Source organism: Opisthocomus hoazin, chromosome 14 (genome assembly GCF_030867145.1).
Source record: "Opisthocomus hoazin isolate bOpiHoa1 chromosome 14, bOpiHoa1.hap1, whole genome shotgun sequence".
NCBI lineage: Eukaryota > Metazoa > Chordata > Aves > Opisthocomiformes > Opisthocomidae > Opisthocomus > Opisthocomus hoazin.
Window position 1 is genome coordinate 6,632,872 of NC_134427.1, and position 19,853 is coordinate 6,652,724.

Below are 19,853 nucleotides of genomic sequence, written 5' to 3' on the forward strand. Positions count from 1 at the left end.
CAAGCTTGAAATTCTATCCAAGCAGGTTAAACTTGATTTCAATAAATGGAAAATATAAGTATTACTACTATGTTTGCACTGGTATGAAACTATGTAGGTAGATGTTACTGTTTCAGAATCTTCATATTTATATATTAATATCCATCACATTTGTTAGTTTCTGCTTTTTGCCCTTGTAAATGAACATTATAAGCTGACAAAAAAATACATCTTTCCTTTTATGCTACTGAGGCTTTTATGAAGAAGAGAGGATTACTTGGAAAACCAGTTTCTTGGGAGGAAAATTTACATTGTATAAAGTTTTTGATCATACTTTTGAAAATCAATTTTTAAATTACTATTTACATACCTCCCATTAGTTAGAGCAGGAAAATCCAAGTGGAATATTAGACCTCTTCCTAATGGAATATACTTTCAGCCTTATTACTCTTGCATGTAGCTTGTGAGATGACAGCCTTTTAAGTGCTCAACAGTATCCAAACACTACAGAAATGTTACGAACAGAATATCCACCTTAATTTCCTTTCTTCGTTCTGCAATTTTTTGACTATTTTCTGAAGAGTCGGTTTTGGATTTAGTCTAGTCTCAAAAATACGTGACTTATGCAATTTCTCTGTATGTCTCTTCCCCCTAATTAGTTTCCACGTTGTTTGTTATTTTGTAGAGAGATAGGGATCTCAAAGATATTGAGTAATTAGAAATGCGATACTAGGCAGAGTCTCAAATTAGAGACTCTAGTATGGGGAAAGGTTGAAGCATGAGCTCTGCTGTTTTAAGGATCAGAATCCGCATGGAAGAGAACCCCTTACAAGTGAAAGCCACAGGGAGCCAGGCTGCATGATTTTTGTAGTTCAGGGAATAACTTGTGGCTGTTGTTCTTGGGATTTGATATGTACAGCACAACACTTTCATCAGCTACAATTCAGTATCAGCAGGACTACTTTAATGGTGCACTAGCTGTTTTTTTTAACAGTGATTTGGGACTTTGTATCTTTGTGGATCTAGACAACCGAAACACAAGATAACAGCAGACTGAAACTTGCTTTGAGGCAAACTAGTGTTTCTCTTAGTAGCTCACACCCTTCATGGATATCCAAACAAATTGTTCCAAATATTTTTTTTTTCATATGGGGGAAAAAACCCCACATTTTTCTATTTTAAAGAATTATGTCAAACTTTTAAGGATGACTGCTGGGATGGAAGTCAATCTCAGTTTCATTTCTAGACTTCCATATTTCCTAAAGGGAAAAAAGACTTATGCTGTTCCATGATGTTTTTCTTGCTAATAATTTTTCAAAGCTGTTTGTCAGTTAACTGGGGCAGGTGGGTGGATATTCCATTTTTATAAGTTCTATGAAATTACACAGTTAAGAGGAGAGAGTACCCAAATGAGTGTACCTATTACAGGAAACTTGAGGCGTGAGCTGAGCTTTGTAGCTATGCATTAAAGAATCCACAAAGAAGACACGTCTATAATAAAAGGAAAAGAAAATTAGAGGTCATAATGTGGATGCCCTCTCCCTGGACATGTTCCAGGCAAGGTTGGATGGGGCTTTGTGCAACCTGGTCTAGTGGATGGTGTCCCTGCCCATGGCAGGGGGATTGAAACTGGATGATCAGTAAGGTCCCTTCCAACCCAAATAATTCTATAATTCTATGTTAATTTTGTCATTTGTAGTTATGCACAATGCAAATTGTACGTAAAAAATATATGTGTATAATACAGAGGACATGACATCACTTGAACAGAGTAGGGCATCAGAGATTATCACAGGAAGCTATTTTTCCATATGTCTTTTCATAGAATGTATTTCACAACTTTAACCATTTAGTAGAAGAAAAATGGCCAAGATATTTAGAAATGTTGTAAAGTCAGTTGTAGAGTCTATTAATGGCAAATCTTCACCATTGGAAAGGGATCATTTAATGGAAAAGTGTGCCACCACCTTATGTTGGTATGAACTTGCGGACATGTAACATTAATATATAAAAATGTTGTGTTTGAAAGCAGGGCGGTGCCTGCAGATTTTCCAGTTGTAACCTTTGTACTAAGCTTCTGTTACTTGTTTGTTTTTTACTGTTAGATTGGATTGTATTTGAATCACTTTCCTTAACAAAACCTTACAGCTTTGCTGAGAGTGCCCGAGAGCAGTATGAAAAATTGTCCAACATGCACAACAACATGATTAAGTTGTATGAAAATTTGGGAGAATACTTTACCTTTGATCCCAAAGTAGTAAGCATAGAAGAATTCTTTGGTGATCTGAGCAACTTCAGAACTCTGTTTTTGGTGAGTAATGTCTGCAAAATGTTATATATATTCTTATTTCTTCTTTCTCCCAATGTTAATTCTTTCCTCTTCCCTCTATTTCTTGTCTTATAGTTAACTGTGTGTTTTGTTCTGTGGCAGGAAGTTGGATGAAAGCTTCCAGAATTATTTAGATTTTTGTCACTGATAACTATCATCCTCCAGTTTGTAACTTGCCAAATCAACTGTCAGTGTGGCTGAGACATATGGATAATTAGAAAATGTTTTTCCTCTGTTAAAAAACTTGCCTGTTGGTTGATGCACAATGAGCAGGTGTGATACTGAAAAACATGTTAAAATCAAGACCTGAATGGACACGTGTACATTCATGTTGTGTCAGTGTCTGGCTGATGCCTTAATGATGCTGTGATACTCAGGCTGAGACTTTCAAGATGAGCTCTGTGTTGCTGAGAGAACTCATGAAATTCACTTCGATGCTTATATAACTATTTCAAGTCATCCATTGTGGTTGATGTCAGCGTATGGCTTTTTTATAAGGGAATTTAAGAATTTCGTTTTAAACAGCTAAGTTGTTTAATGGATTTGTCTTTTTTCCTTGTGACTGTTTGAGAGCCATCATTAACTACACCATAGGAAGTGCACAGCGAAAACAGATGCCTAGAATGCCACATCACAGTTCCAGGAACAGATAAAATTATCATTGTTTCAAGTTTAAAATGGTTTTCTGTAAGTAATTCTGTGAGAGTGAAGCATTGAGTTTGGGGTGAGGGTGCTACTGAATCATATATAAAAGATCTTGTTTGTATCAAAAAGCTGTGCTTAAGACTGTAAAAAATGACAGTGGCAATGATTTGACTGTTGACTTTTCTCTGTGTTGTGAACTTTGGAGGACTATACGATGTAGTATTAATGACACATGTTTTCATGTTATGATTTCAGTAATGCTTGGCTTTTCAGTGGTTTTGCGTGGGTATAACTGATTGGGTGTTTGAAAGGAAGATGAAATGCCAGGTAGCTGACTACATTTTATCCGTGTCTATTGATTGCTGGTTAAGGAAAAAGGATTTATGTGAGATTTTTGTGTATATCTTCAAATAGAGGGCAAATCTCGGAGTTTCAAGGTATAATAGTTTTATGTTTTCTATGTTAACGTAGTATTCTATAGAAATTAAAGGTTATTGCATCCTTTAGTCTTTAATATAGTGGCTACAAAATGTATGATTATAATAGTGCTTTACCTATGTACAATGTTTTGATAACTTAAGGAACAAAGGGGCAACTGAGGAAAAATCTTGGATTAAAAGCACTGGTTATGTAGGAAGCATGACAGAGCTTGTGGTGCTAAAATTTCAAATGTATGGACATGCAATACACCTTCTGATGATCCAGGTTCCACTATCTGAAAAGGCAGAATCCGGGTTAAATTATAAAGGTTTTTTTTTTATACTTTCTGTACTATATCAACACTATTTTGCTGGCTATCTGTGTCTACATTCATGGAATTATGTTGGTTGGACTTCCAGAGATTATGTAGTCTAACTTTCTGCTCAAAGCAAGATCAAGTTAAAGCAGGTTGTACAGGACCTTGTTCAGCCTCTCTGGGTCCTTCTTCCAGTGTTTGATTACACTTGTGGTGGAAAAATAAATAACTGAATAAGATTTCCCACATTCCAAGTTTTGTCCATGGCGTATTGTTCGATAGAACACCTAGAGATATACCTAGTTCTGTCTTCTGCACACCCTCCCATTACGTCGTAGACAACGATTAGGTCTTTGCAGAGCCTTTTCTTCTTGCAGTTCAACAAACTCATTTCTTTCATTTTTGGCTTGTCCTGTGAGCCTCTGAAAGGTTAGGACAGTTCTAACTTTATTTTTAAGCACCAAAATAGCTATAGCAATCAGAGTAATTAAGATACTAAGAGTGCTTGTGCAAACTACTGTTAATTATGTGTATACATCTTACTGCTGCAGATACTTCTCTATGGATATGGAACAGCGGTGTAAGTTGTATAAACTTCCCTCATCATTTATACTGAGAAATGTTATCTGGCTTTTATTTGCCATCTACTTTACTTTGTTTGCTCTTTATCTGTGAGTGAACAAATACCTGTGTTCTTCTGAGAACTAGGCAGTACTCAGAGAAGACAGCAGACTTGCCTTGATTTTATTGTTATTATTTAATAGGAGGGGAGGAGGTGGCTGTGAAAATGTTTGGCACAGTTAAAACACCCTCTGTAGTTGAACCCTTCTCTTCTGCTAGATTTGATCTTGAGCAAATAGGTTTTGTATATTTGATTGTAACTACTCTGCTTTTTTCAAGTGTAATCCGTCTTTTGTATCTCATTTATCACCACAGATAGTCCTTCCAAGTGTCCACAAAAGTAGGGCTAATTACTTGCATTGCTTTATGATTTTAGAAAGTGGGCAAAGTAAGTTGCTAGGATACTGTTCTAATGCTACATGTTGGTCTAAATGGTTAATTATATCCATCTGATACTGTGGTCTTTACAATTTTTATCTGTCCTTTTATCTTCTAAGCCTCTTATTAAAGAAGTCCTTTAATAAGGAAATGAACTTGGACAATACATATATCATGCATACTGATTTAAATAGTAATGCTTCAATAGAAAAAAGTGAAATCTGAGGCTTACGTAGCTTAAGGAGACACTTTCTTTTCCTTAGCATCATTTGTGCTTCACTCAATTCACTTGTTCAGATATATGTAGTAGTAGTAATTGTAATTAGGTCTTTTGAGAATTCGTTGACTTATTTTATCCACTAGAGCAGAAACTTGTAGGCTTTAGTGGCATAAAAATTCTTGTTTAGGGATTTAATTTTTCCCAGACACTTGAGGAAGGCCTAAGGCAAGCATTAAAAGTTCACAGCAGAGTAATTTTTTTTTTTTCTGTAAGAAAAAAATTCCTGAAAAGAATTAAGATTTTCTGCAACATTTTGATGCTTGTGTGTTTCCTGAAAGAAGAAAGACACTGAAACCTAATCTGTGGAATGTACTGTAGAACAGTCTTAACTACTGATAAGAATTCAGGAGCAATTAGAAAAGACTGAGGGTGCACAGCATCTCCAAATACTGTCTAGAGCGTGCATTTTTATTCAGTTTGTCCAGTTCAGACTATAGTAATGTCTGCAGGTTTTCTCTAAGTGGCCCCATTAATGTTTATAGTATTTTGGTAAATGACTTGAAGTATAATTCCAGATGTTTTTGAAATATCAATGACTTGTTCCTGTTTGTCGTTCTCCTATGTTACTGCTATTGCCTGTCGATTGATAAAGCTTGTTTAGCAGGCATGGGGGTGTTGGGTTGACAGTTGGACTTAATGATCTTAGAGGTCGTTTCCAACCTTAATGATTCTATGATTCTTGTTTCTTCTGCTACTGGCAATTTTGACTTATAAGTTCAGAAGTTCTTCAAGTTGCTGCTTCTGTTTTTTGTAGTTAATATTTCTGTTATGAACACTTAAGACAGACAAACCATAGAATCATAAGGTAATTTAGGTTGGAGGGAGATGCTAAGAGGGTCATAGAGTTTGACATCCTGCTCAAAGCAATGCTTGTTAATTCAAGCTGCATGGGATCTTGTCCAACTGAGTTTTGAGTATCTCTGTGAAGGAAGACACCATGACTGTGGGAGACTGTATTGAAAGCTTTGCTAATGCCAAATTAAACAGCATCCATTGCCTTCCCCTCATCCACAGAGCCAGTCATCTCGTTAGAAAAGGCAGTCAGGTTGGTCAGGCAAAATTTACCCTTGATAAGGCCAGTGCGGCTGTTTCCAGTCACCTTCTTGTCCTTTATGTACCTGGAAATGTCTTCTAGAAGGAACTGCACTGTGATCTTCCTGAAAACAGAAGCGATGGCTGCCTAGTAGTTTACCAAGCTTTCATCACTCCTTTGAACATGAGCATATTATTTGCCTTTTCCAGGCATTGGAGATGCCCTTTGAGTCCCACAACTTTTTGATGAAATAGAGGCCTTGTGATGCCATCAGTGAGTTGCCTACACTGCCTGTGAGGCAGTGCTGGGAAAGGTTGAGATAAAGGCGGCCCTGAGTACCTCAGCCTCTTCTTTGATGTTAGGTTCCATGCTCCATTCAGCAGCAGACCTATATTTTCCTTCACATTACTTTGTCTGTTCTTGTAGCTATAAAAGCCTTTCTTATTGCTTTTCACATCCCTTGCCAGCTTTATCTCCATCTGAGTTTTGACCTTCTGAGTTACTTCCCTCCCTGGGCATTATTCCTTCAGGATGGTATAGCTGTCCTTCCACTTTTCGGTGTTTCTGGTTTGTGTCAGAGCACCGTCAGTAGTTGGCTGTTCAGCCACGCTGGCCCCTTCTCCACCTCCTCAGCTTCCTGCGTGGCAGGACAGGTGACTTGTCCCTTGAGAAGGTTTCCACTGTAGGTCAGTTATCAACAGTGAATGCTTTACATATACAGTGTGTTTTAGTTGAAACTATGGTCTATACAGATAATTGGCTTTGGTGCGCACCTGGAATTCAACATAGCTGTTCAGAAAATCTTGACTTGTCTTCTGTGACCTTTGTACGGCAACTGGTATTTTTATTTGCCCTTGCTTAACCTGTGATTCTGCGTATGATTCTGCTTTGTAAAAGCAAGAATACTGACTAAAACGTTTGATTGGAATGACAATTTTTCTTTCTTTCATTTGCAACTAAAGATAAAAATAACTTATATGATAAAATCATGCAATTCAGCTAGTGTATTTGAAAAAGATGGAATATATATGAATGTTTTTAAAGATGAATCTTAAAATAATTACATCAGAAATATGTTCATATAATATGAATATAATATAATTAATATAATAATAATATGCACATCCCCAATTCACAGAGAAAATTCTCTGTGTGTGTTTCTATGGATATGTATACATATATATAAAAATACCTTTGGAGCTTGATGTTTGTTTTCTAATGCTCTTACCAAGCTATTATAATATTAAGAAAAAAAGCTGGTCTTTTGAAAACTCACGTTAAATACTTGACGATCATTAGAGGAAGCGCCATATACTGAATGGAAAATAATGCCTATTTTTTATTACTTGAAGTAAAAAATATATGTATGCATCTTTTTTTCTACTTGCTCGCTTTTTGCAAGCTGGACAGAAACGGTATTTAATAAATGCATCTCCACATGGTCTAAGCATTCAGAAGTTGTTAGGCTGAATGACAAGATGTGCAGCATATGAGAAAAAGAATTTCTGGAACAGTCAGTGTTGTTTTTTCATCTGTCATTCTTCTGATCAAAGTGTATCAGCAAGACAGTGATACTCCTTTGGGTCCAGTTGTTTCACTTCAAGTTATTTCCAACAAAATTTTCCATATAAATAAGTTGTTACTCTGTTATCCCTAAACAACAGGAAGAAAGGAAATTATAAGTAGGCAGCGTGGGCTGATAGAGTAGCTGACCTTTCTCCAGTTTCTTTGTGAAACATATTGATTGCCACTGGAACGCTTTTGATGCTTTTCCCAGCAACAGGCAATCACCCTAGAAAGTGACTTATTGTGGGCATTTTGTTGTTCCTTGTGCTATGTCTTTAAAACTGTCCCAATACAAAGTTTCCAGTCAAATACCAAATTAATCTTTTGTACTTAGTTTTTACCAATGTCTGTCTGCCTTCATGTGAAAGAGTAGTAGTACTTTTTTGGCTGTTCTGTGATGTTGGGAGGAGAAAAAAGGACTGCATGGTTAGGAATTCGCAGTCGAAGTGACACCATTATGACTGCCCATCACCTGGTTGCAAATAGCCAAATAAACCTAGAGCACCTCTGACCAAACATCTAATCAAATATCCTTGTGAGCCACTTCAGTTCCTTGAGCTGCAATATAGTGAATCCACCTAGAGATGCAGAGAGAAGAAACAGAGCTTCTTTGTTTATTAATTATTCTATATCTGTTCCCATTTTATCCCCAGGTTTCTGTAACTTTGTTTGAAGGGAACATAATTAGAGCCAAGGGTGTAGTGAGACAGTAAAATAAAGTTTGCATCACTTTACCCCTCTACCTCTTACAGTTACAAATCTCGTCCCTCCTGGGCCCCCATGGCTGTACTGCTTCTTGCTCAGTCTTATTTTGTTTGGTTGCTTTTTGTTTTTATTTTGTTCTAAGGTTAGGTAGAATATGTAAACCTTTGAAGAGAGCTTTTAACTAGAATTTTCCTGGTACTTGTGTCACCTCTGTCTGTTTACTTATCTGATTTTGTGATTTTACTACTTTTGATTTTTTTTTCTTGATAACCTCATTGTATTCAAGGCATATCACAAGAAATAAGTAAAGCACTTCAGCATGACTTTCCTTTGCAAACGGAACATGATTCAAAATCAAGCCTGGGTTGGGAGGGGGAGCTGATGATTACAGAGAAATTGAATCAAAAGTAGCAGTAAGGGTTTTTGGTATTTTTTGTTGTTTGGTGGGTTGTTTTTTTTTTTTTCTGTTTACAGTTGAAATAGTAGATCCACTGAATAATAATATGCCTTTTATATTTATAACTATTTTGAAGGAGAAACGTTTTTCAGATTTTATTGATTTAGTCCTTTCTTCTGTTTAAAAGTAAACACAAATTTTTATTGTCCTTGAGGTCAATTGCAACCTGATATGTTGTTGGTTTGATAAAGTTTCAGACTCTTATCAAATAATGATTAATCAGTTGCCTGAAGCAGTATGCCAGTTTGTTCTTTTCTGTTTTGGTTCTTCACTTTAACTGGCTCACAGAGTTTATGTCAAATGATCTGAAATATTTTTGTTCTGTCACTTTGTAAATGTTTGTTTTTTGTTGGTGCTAGAGTATTTAAAAATATCCAACAAATCTGTCATGCCTACATTTGCAAATGGACATAAATTTCCTTTTAATCAGATTGTGTGCTTTGTGGAAATTGTATGAAATATATATCTTAGCATTAGATAGGAAATGTTCTTTTTTCTTATACAGTTCTTAAATTTTTCAGATTTTGTTTGCTCTGTGGGCTCCCCATTTAATGCAGATAGTCTTAAAGGTGAATTTTGAGTCTAAAAAACCCAATATTGTAAGAACGCCTGTAAGAACAGTTGGGTGAAATTTGAAGCAGTAATAACAAGCATCTATGGCCCTAGTTGTTATGAAATGCAAAGAAGTGATGACTGCTTCCCTCACCTAGAAAACATCTGTGTAAATGCAGCTTTTTGAATAAGGAATTAAATCTTTAAATTACATTACAAATGTGCTTAGGGAGAAAAAAGTTGTATTCTAGTATGAATAAGTATTTAAGTAGATGTAAGTAGCTCATCCATTGGCAGTGTGAGAGCTGGGCTCTTGTAAAAGACCAATGAAATAAACTGCCCTTTTCTATCGATACTGACTATTGATTGACGACTGCTGTGTGGCTGGGATCTTTTACAGTAACCCTGTAATACAGGATCCAGAAAGTGAAAGTCCCCCCTAAGTGATGAGACACGTTAAATGATCAATTAACTAAATGCTTTTTATTGGGCAACCGCTACCCTGGTCTTTCAAGATTTTATAAGAATGATGCCCTGTACCAGGCAGGAAACAAAACATCTGTTCTGTTGCCTTCATAAGAAAAAACATTCACCACAGTGGATTCAGCATCTTGAGTAGAAATGTACCTGCAAGACCTTTTCTTCTTGCTAAGATTTGTTTGCCTGTAACTTACTTCAAAGTAAATTTCAAGCTTCATGACTCAGGCATGATTTTTCTGTGGCTTTTTTGAAATGTCTCTTGAATACAGCAGGTCATTGGCTACAATAATATAAATCAATGAATATACAGTACATAAAGTAATACATAATAAACATATGATTTACTATGAAATGCAATACATAGTCAAGCTAAATTCCCAGCTTTCAAACTCATAAATTGAGCTTATAATACAGGAGTGGTTTAGAAGAAAGGCTGTATTTATTCATTGTTCTCCCTGGTTATTTGTCTGGGAATACAGTTTCTCCCTTCTGCCTAAAAAGTAACAGTTCTTTAATGTAGTCTGAAAGATAACAGTTTCTACCTAGCAGGAAGCTAAGAAAAAATAAAGAATAATGAGCAAGAAGTATTTTCTCCAGTGAAATTTCCCGAGAGGTAATATCAAAAGTGAAACATTGTCCTTATTAACAGGCAGTACATAGTAAGCCCTTCCCCCCTCTCAAAAGCCCAAAAAAGACCCTTTTTTGTAAGCTCTCTAAATTCCCATCTGAGTGTCTACATCCAGCTACTGCTGAGGGGAATTTTTTAGTTATGATATTGAACAAATCAGGAATTTGGTGTAGGCTAGGACAGTTTATAAGTAATGGAATCAGATGTGATTGCCCTTGTGGACGGGGTGAAAGCAATAGATGCCGTATTTCATGGTTGTGATGCCTTTGATGAAGTAATATTTTCAGAAGTAATACAGGAAAATATAGTCTAGAGGAAACTATGAAGTTCAGCTTTGTAATCTTGAAAAGGAACTGGATTAAAAATTTTTCTTTAGAATTTTCCATTTGAAAGTTTAAAACAGACTCTCCATTCAGTGCTGATGACAGTGAGTCCAACTGAGTAATCTCATTATTCCCAGGCATTATCCTGGAAGTTCATAATGTTTAAATGAGGATTTGGAATCCTCATTTCCACTATGGCAACCAGGCATAGTTTGGGATTTTGACTATTGCAATACTTGAGGTGAATCTTAACCCAGATGTTGAAAACCTCTTGTACACCAGCAGACTTTACTACCTGCTCTAAGTGACTTCCTTTGGCAAGACTCTGAGTCTAAAGGAGACCCTTTCACAGAAGATACTTACAGCCTACAGATTCTTTACATCTGCACCGAATGTATTTCTACAAAGCTGTCATGGTCAGAAGGAATCTGACTTCTCTCTGAAATCTCCAGAAGGGTGTTCCATTATAGTCTTAGCTTCACCATTCTGTTTGTTCATATATCGTATTAAGATAATTTGATAATTATAATAATAATAATCCATGTTTATCTTAATTTTGATTTCAGATTGATCACTGCATTATTGCATCTTCAATTTGCTAGCTGATGTTGTAGTAAATTATAGCTCGTTCACTTCCTTAAGTTCTTATTTGCTTGCTTATCACGTTTAGGAAAAGCAGGCTAATAGATTTGGATTATCCTGTCAAAATATAATAGGAAGCATGAAGTGGAAGGTGTAAGAAACCTCAAGAAAAAAACTACAGATGAATAAGCATATCCCTTCAATGTTGGGGTTTTTCACACTTAACTTCTTTGGAGTGTAATGCCACACAACCTCTGGAACATTTTCTTCTGATAGTCCATCAGCCCTGTCTTAAAGGAAGCATGAAAAATCCTTCAAAGCTGGCAGTTTTCTTTTGTTATTTAAATATATACACTGTGTGTATGTAATTCTCATATCCTCTATTAGAATTTGTCAAGAATTTCTAGCCAGAAACTTTTAAAACTTTGAACACGTCATAGTCAAGGTTCTGATGTTTCAAAAAAAAAAAAAAAATTAAAAAATACCACTTTTTCTACTGGATTTAGGCTTTTGTAGGAACAGATTTTACAGATTTACCTTACAAAGAATTGTTTTTTTGTAGAAGAGTTTAAAGGGTTGTGCTTGCATAGCAACGCGAGGCTTCACATACCAACCTACTGATTTGTAATTTCCTTGATTCAGAAAGATCACTTTTTGAACAAAACAATAATTCATCATCTGTGTGCCTTGGTTTCTCTGCTGAGATTGTACCTAGAACAGCTAACACTTGTTTTTTTGGGGTGGTTGGGGGCGGGGGGGGGGTGGGTGGGGTGGTGGTGTTTGTCTTTTTTTTATGACAGTAATACAGTTTTGTTAGTGTGTGAGTATGTATTTCAGCTCTCTGTATTTTTCAGGAATAACATGAATTAGGCATGCATGTTTATTCTGGTATCGAAATATTGATTTAAGGAGATATTAAACAGTCCCAAATTTGTCCATTTGAGTGCTATTTAGTAATTACTCAAACATATACTGTTAAGTAATTAAGACATATAATATAGTTCTTAATTGGTAGCCTTAAACTTGGTTCAATAGACACTGAAAACCTCTTCTACCTTCCACTGCTAGGCAGTTTTAAGTGGTTTTGCAACACAGCTGATAAGATGGCAGCAAACCCCTTCTCCCTACCTGAATATACCGCAGCAGCTACACTTGCCAAAAATCTTCATTTCTAATGGCATGCCAAAGACATTTTGTGTCAGGTGTGATGGCCCTGATGCATGAACCATGGGGCAGTATCCCAGGCATAATCTTCTCTACTTACTGTTTCATGCCCACCCATCAGGAAATTCAGTTTGTCTGATGTTGTTTAACCAGCTCATTGCATCTCTTTTCCATTATTTTCAAAAAGATAACAATGTATTGGAATATGTTATCCTCCAAGGAATACTCATGAAAGACCTTTCTTTTACATGTAAACCGATTGCTCAATCTGCTATATTTTAACTCTCTTTGTTTCTGCAGATTAATTTCCAGTTAATCTGAGTTCGTTGTTCCTAATGAGTTATGACTGAAAAAGATTGTTTTATTTTTTCTCACTGGAACTTCAGTTCACATATTTTGTAGTTGGAAGGCAAATTTAGGGAGCGCCTGAGGGATCACAGGCAGCCTTCATTATTGGTGCATGACCAGCTTGTAGCCAACTGCATCTTTAATATCTAAGGAGATTTATGCATTAGAGCTTGTTTTCTTTCTTCTTGTTTTTAATAATTTACCTTTGAGAGTCTATTTACAACCATGTTGGTGTGTGAATATCTGTTTGTCTGTCAAAAGTTAAGATATGTATAGAATGCAAGAGACACATGAATTTTTTATTTGCTTCTTAAGGAAGCGAAGCTGTAAACTGGCAGTGCTGAGTAGAAGAGCCTTCCTTCAGTGAATCCTAATAAACACAGGGGGAAACATCAAGCTGTGTGCCACTACAACTAGCTCCCTTAGCAGGAGATAATATTCCTTGTTGAAGCTAATTTGCTGCTAGGAGAGACGACAATTTGGTTTTGTTTTTACCTAAAAAAACCCCACACCAACCCACACTCAAACTTTCTCTAACTTTTAATTTGCAGTTGAATTAGCAAAACTGTGTGCTGTTAGGCACCAACTGAAAACAGGGTCATGAATAGCACATCAAAAAAGGGGTTGTATACAATAAAATATTTCTGTGAAGATTCACTTGAAAACCATTTCAGCTTTTGCATGCACTTATATGTTTTGAAAAGACAGTAGATGAATACTTTTCAAAATGTTTTTCAAAGCTGTTCGGAAGGCGTTTATTTTTAACTGTGGATTGCTTCGTGCTTTGTGACATTTGTCTCATTTGTTACTGTTATATTAGTTAGTTTGTATCCTGTAATTAAGGAATAAATATAGTTGCTAGTGTATACCTATGAACACTAGTATGTACTTTGTCATTGTTGAGCTACATTGCAGTAACAAAACAGCTGATTTTTTTTCCCCCTCTTTTATAAGCAATGCCAATTACAGAGCTTTTTTTTTTCGGTATTCAAACTGACCTAGCTGCTAAAAGGTAGAGATAATTTTGCATGCAAACCTACACAGAAAGGCTGTCACTGGCATTCGATACTAAAAAATATCCTGATAACCAGAAATAGCACTGTTCTGTATTAGAAGTCCACTGAAACTCAGGAGTTTGGAAGAGAATAGGCATAGAGGAGTGTAGAAGTATGCCACAGAGAAGAGGGGTGAAAGCATGAGGTGATGTCCAGATTGCTTTCAATTTAAGGCTAAACTTTAGATTGGTGGAGCCCAAACAACACTGTGATAAGGCAGGTGCAGAATCATGTCACCTTTGTATTAGAAATTGTTAGGCTTGTCCACAGTCCGGATGTCTAGAAAGTGAGGAAGTAGTAAATAATGAAATAATCGAAGCCACATGAGAGAGAGAACTAACCCTTTGCAGTAAAACTGTAGAAAAGGAAACTTAAAGGATTGATGGTATAATTCAGGAAGAGCAAGTGCTGTGGAAACCACTATACATTGAATCAAAACTCTCTTTGTCTTTATTTACAGTTATCTTCCATCAGCTTTGAAAAACTGTGATCAAATTTTTTATCAATATTAATTAAAAAATAAAGTATTTTTGTGAATATGGATGAATATGTATTTATTTTGATTTCAGCACATAACTTGAAAACATCTGCGAGTATGTTCTTGCAAATGATTTATTTCAGGCTTTCATCGAACTCTGACTATATGTACAGTAGTAAGTGATGTAAGAAGCATGAAATGGTTAAGAGTCAGACTGCCTGATGGAGAGTAGTCACAAGTACATTCCAGGTGGTTTGGTGCTGAGATACCCGATGAGGGGAAGGCGTTGCATGCACTAAATGACGGTGACAATTGAAATAGATCATTCTAGTTCTTATTATCACAATATTAATTTTGGATTGGTATGTAGATGGGGAGAAGATACGTTAAATTTCAAGGAATGTGGCATAAAACTATTTGGGTGGGTGGGAGATTCAACTGGGGATGGAAGGAAAGAATCCACTAAATACTAAGTAGAAATACTGGAGCTGTCACCAAGCAGTTACCAGACTACTACAGCAAAGCTAAGAGCGGGTAAGAGAGGGGTTTTTTGCTCTAGAATAACCCTTTTATGTTGATATGAAAATGCTTCTGAAGCTGTATGTGAGCAGTGCTGCATTATGCTGAGTTCTGAAATGGCCAGTCCAGGCCCCAGAAGCCCCAGGATGTGCTGGTCTGGTGTCCTGCTGGGCTTTCTCCCTCCTGCCTCGCAGGGTGCCCGTTTGACCACGGCAGAAAGTGCTGGGTGTTAATGCTCCTCTGCTGCAACCTGTCCCTGTTGTAGCAACAGGTTGTTTGGAAAAAGCTCTGGTATTTCAGGTTAGCTCTTAGTGGATTTCACCTTGCTGTCCCCAACTCTTCCTTTATAATCTGTGGAAAGAGACTGTATGTGAAGATACACTCAAAACATTTACCTTCTGGAAGAAAATAAACTACTAGGATATGTGCATTTTGGAGAAATAATGGGCAGGCCCATCTGACCTCTTTGCGCTGCCTGTGCTGCGTGTGTTGGAATGGTGGGGTTTGGTTGTATGTAGATATGTATGTACATGAAGGGATGGGTGTAGGTAGATGAAGACAGGCACTCTCACCTACAGTTAACAATATTTTGTTATCTTACTGTTCTTCAGGAAGATCAAACCTTTATTTTGAAGAGCTTTTGTTTGAATCATCATTGGTAGCCAGCATATTTTATGAACTGCAATCTGTATTTTCATATAGTTTCCCTTCAACTAGGATTTGTAGAGTCTGACTCCAAGTGAATTTCCAGATACGATAACTTTAGAGCTTGTTTAGTCCAGTCTACTATAGTCTTCCTGTTAGAAAATATGACAGAATCTGTGATCTAATCATAGTATGTCAATGGCTAGTGGGCTACTTGTTCAGCCATGACATTTCTTATTTGCTTTCTCTCGTAAGATTGTGGGCATTTACTTTCATTACAGCCTGTGAAGTTGCAGTAAAATGAAATCTTTGTCAAGTGTGATTGAATGTGCAGAGACAGAACTGTCCAAAACCAAAAAGGATAAAACATTGATTTTCTCCTTTAATTCTCTTTTCTCTTTCTGAAAGGAAGGGTGTTTATCAGTGCAATCGGTTATGTGATGGTACAGCAAATGCAGTTCTTGGTCCAATTTTCAAGTGCGTCCACAAGTAACATCACTGTAACTGTGGTATCCAGCATCTTTGCAAAACAGTATCACCCCTTAAAGAAGGGGCTCTATGTAGTATTTTACCTCAGTAACCTCTTGAAATGGCATGTGTATGCTGAAATATGCTGTCCCTTGTTTGAGTGGATATTCTGTTTTTGGAGGCATTTGGGAATCTCTGATGACCAAATACTGATATAATTTGTAGAAGTCTTAACACTTAAAGGTGCTTTACGTGGGATTTTCTTTTGGAAGTGACAGTTGTTCTCCATAGTTCTTTCCTAGCACATACACAGTAAGGTGAATTGTCATTTTCATTTATAAACATTTGAAATGTCATTTCTGAGGCATATATTGAACTGTGTAGTACGAGTCGGCCCCAGGTTTCTTAAGGAAAGTTTACTGATGAAATAATAACTGATATATTGTCTTGGATATTTACAAAGACATCCACAAAGATATCTTCTTTGTATATGTGTACATAGATGATTATCCTAGTTTTTAAGGCATGATTAAATTGTGTAGCAAATAAAGTCAGCATTGACATGGAAACCATTTATCTTCTGCTCTGTGCTTAGTAAGTATTGACTGTTCAGCTTTCTAAGCTGAAACATCATTAATGAGTATGTGCCATGTTAATTCTAGACATTTGTGGATCCAGTATCTTCTTTACTGTTATTACTACTTGTTGGACGTAATGTGTTGGGACTCCCAAAATGACCTGAAGCCCAGACCTACAGCACTTGTAGGCAGAGGATATTGGTATACAGTGAGCTGGAGAGGAAAGGGAACAATGAATTTGTAGCTGTTGTGAATATAAATAAGAAAATTATCCCTAGCATTTATCATGTCTTTCTGTGACATTAGGTGAAATTCCATCATGATTGATTTCAGTGAATTTCTTCATGATAAATGAATCTCAGGGAAGGCGAAACTTAAGGGAAATTTAGGATCTCGGGGAAGAGCTTAAGGGAATTCGAATATTTCTCTTTTTTTGAGAGAGCAGGCAATGTAAAAAGAGTTATGAAGGTATTTGTGCAAAGAAGTGATGAGTGAGTGTAACGGGTTTACGTGCCCCGGTGCTGGCAGGGGGGGCTGCAGGGCCCTCTGTGAGGCGAGGCCGGGGCACACAGCTGGACACAGCTGGTTCCAGCAGGGCCTGGCCATGAGGCTGGTGGTGTCAGTGTAAAAGAAGTGCTTAAGAGGGGCAAAATGTTACATGGCAGTGAGGAGTGAGGGGGAAGAGTGCGAGCAGCAGGGCCAGACAAGGAGGCAGGGAGGAGGTGCTCCGGCCCGGAGCAGGGATTCCCCTGCAGCCCGTGGAGCAGACCCGCGCTGGAGCAGGGTTACCCCGAAGGCCTGCAGCCAGGCGCCATGCTGGAGCGAGTGGAAAGCGTGAGGAGGAAGGAGTGGCGGCGAGGAGCAGTGATGGCCTGACTGCAGCCCCCATTTCCCCCATCCATCGCTGCTGCATCGCTCGGGGGGTGTGGGAGGGCCTGGGGGAGTTGGGAGTGAGGGAGTGAACTTGAGCCTGAGACAAAGGGAGAGAGGTGGTTTTCTTTTTAGTGTTTCTTTGTCACCGTCCAACTCTATTTTAATTGGCAATAAATAAATCATCCTTCTCAACAGGACGGGGAGTGAAGCAGGTGACAAGCTCACGGGCGAGCGAGAACGTGGCTGGGTGGGTGTCTGGCAGCCAGCTGAGGTCATCCTGCCACAGCAGGGGGTCGCGATTGACCCTCTGGTTATTACCCACTGTTGGTTATGCAGGTTGGCAGTGATGAGATCGCAGGGAGAAGTCACCACACCATCAAAAGGGACTGCAGGGCACTGGAGCGATTGGTTGGAGGATCAGGGGCACAGGTAGTGTTTTCCTCAGTCCGTCAGTGGCAGGGAAGCAGCCTGCTGTAGGTGACCCTGCTTCGGCAGGGGGATTGGGCTAGATGACCCACGGAGGTCCCTTCCAACCCCAACCATTCTGTGATTCTGTGAGATGAACCTCCTTTGCAAAAGGAGGACATCTTCTAGGCTGGATGGATGGAGGCAAGATCGTGGCAAATGGTCGGTTGTTGGATTTTCTGGGTTTCTCTAGTCAAGGGATGGTCTCTTACATTTATAGTTTTCGGTTTGGTAGTTTGTCTAACCCATTGACTCAGAGACTTTAGATTTGGAGTTTTAATCTATAAATTCAACTGTTTTCCATTACATTTCATGTGTTTTGTGTATTTAAGTGATCCAGACTGCTTTGGATATTTCAACAAAAATAGCTGAGGAATCGTAGCTTAAATTTTAGTAACTAAGTTTCCATTACTTGAAGTGCCTTGTAGGGGGAACATGGCTTCATCCCTCCTGACTGCAAAATACATGTTTAAGCTGGGCTTGCAGTCTTAATAGAAAAAATATAAACATGTTGCTGCTGAAAAATTTGCAACTTTTTCATTCACCATAGATGCAAAGCTATGTCAATTTTCATTCTTCTGATTATCTAATAATGCTAATGTGTAAAAATAATATGATAAGTTATGTTCCCTCTAAGATTTGCTGAAGATGCTTGAAATATTGTTTGCCAGTCCCTGTTTTTTTTTCTACTCTCATTGGACATAAATACTATATCTGTACAAACAAGGTTATTTTTGTTATTCTTTCCATTTTTCCTCAGTATATAGACACTCATGTTCATTTTATCTAATGCAGGAGGCGTTAAAAGAAAACAACAAAAGAAGAGAACTGGAGGAGAAAACGAAGAGAGCCAAATTGGCAAAAGAGAAGGCAGAACGAGAGAAACTGGAGCGACAGAAGAAGAAGCAGCAGTTGATTGATATGAACAAAGGTAAGGCATCATTTTCAATAGAGAGATTTGTTAAAAGAGAAAGAAAGGAGCAACAAACTGAAGGCTGTTGCTGATCAATATGAGAAATACTTGCTGTCTCTTCTGAAAGCTGAAAAAAAAGCTTAACTTTTTCAGTGAAGATTGTTTTGTTTTAGCCTACCTATTCATGTAATTCCATATCTGCCACTTACTATGTGTAATGTTCCTTTCAAGGCGCTTTTGTGAATTATTAGCTTGTTTTCATTTGTAGCAGTTAATTGATTTTTTCATATGGATTTTCTTCCAAGAAGTAGTATCTTACTTTGTTGTTAATTTCATTCTGTAAACATCTCTATAATCAAGGTAGTGTGGCAATTAACGTCTATCTTTTTGGACGTGGAGGCTCCATGCTATAATGGCTGTCCTCCTGACAGTCCTATTAGAAGCTGGAAAATCTGGTTGAGCTTGGAGCCGAAGTAGAGAGTGACATTTCAGCATGAGAAAAAGCAAAGTGTTGAGCTTGTCGAGTGTAAGAATATTGTATTTTGCATGAGGCCACCCTAAGAGAGAGGAAAGTAAAAAAGCAGGAGGAATCAGGTAGTCCTGATACTTATGGTGTGCAGATTTCCAGAAAATTGTGAAATACAGGGTTTATTCTTTACCTGTTTGACTCTAGAAGGCAAGTAGAGGTTGTAGAACTGAACATTGGATTGTGCAAGAGATCACTTGAGGCTGCAATTTTTTGTTCTGTTCCCATGGGTTTGTGTTAGTTTGCTCATTTGACCCATCTGTAAAACACTTGTCCTTTTTATCCACTGAACAGTCTAACGGGTACTCATGGAAAAATGCTGTTTTGTTTTTTGGTTATGATGAATGTTATGGAAGATGATGTGTTTATTAACTTTGTGCAAGGGTGATGTTGCAGTAAACCATATAACTATGACAAACTATCATAGTGCTGTGCTGGAGACTGATGGAATGAAGGTAAGTTTAGAAGTAGCATTCCCTTTCAAGGGCATATATACAGCATCTGTGAAGTCAATTTACACAAGAGTG

The 19,853-nt window shown here is 37.6% G+C and overlaps 1 protein-coding gene across 4 annotated transcripts in view; it reads left to right on the forward strand.

Moving 5' to 3' along the window:
* DIAPH2 (diaphanous related formin 2) overlaps window positions 1-19,853 on the forward strand; it is a 245,851-nt gene that overhangs the window by 144,779 nt on the left and 81,219 nt on the right. For all 4 annotated transcript variants that reach the window (XM_075435212.1, XM_075435213.1, XM_075435214.1 and 1 more), the window contains 2 exons: window positions 2,125-2,290; window positions 18,683-18,818. In XM_075435212.1, coding sequence (XP_075291327.1) covers window positions 2,125-2,290; window positions 18,683-18,818 — 302 coding nt within the window. The remainder of the gene's footprint in view (window positions 1-2,124; window positions 2,291-18,682; window positions 18,819-19,853) is intronic.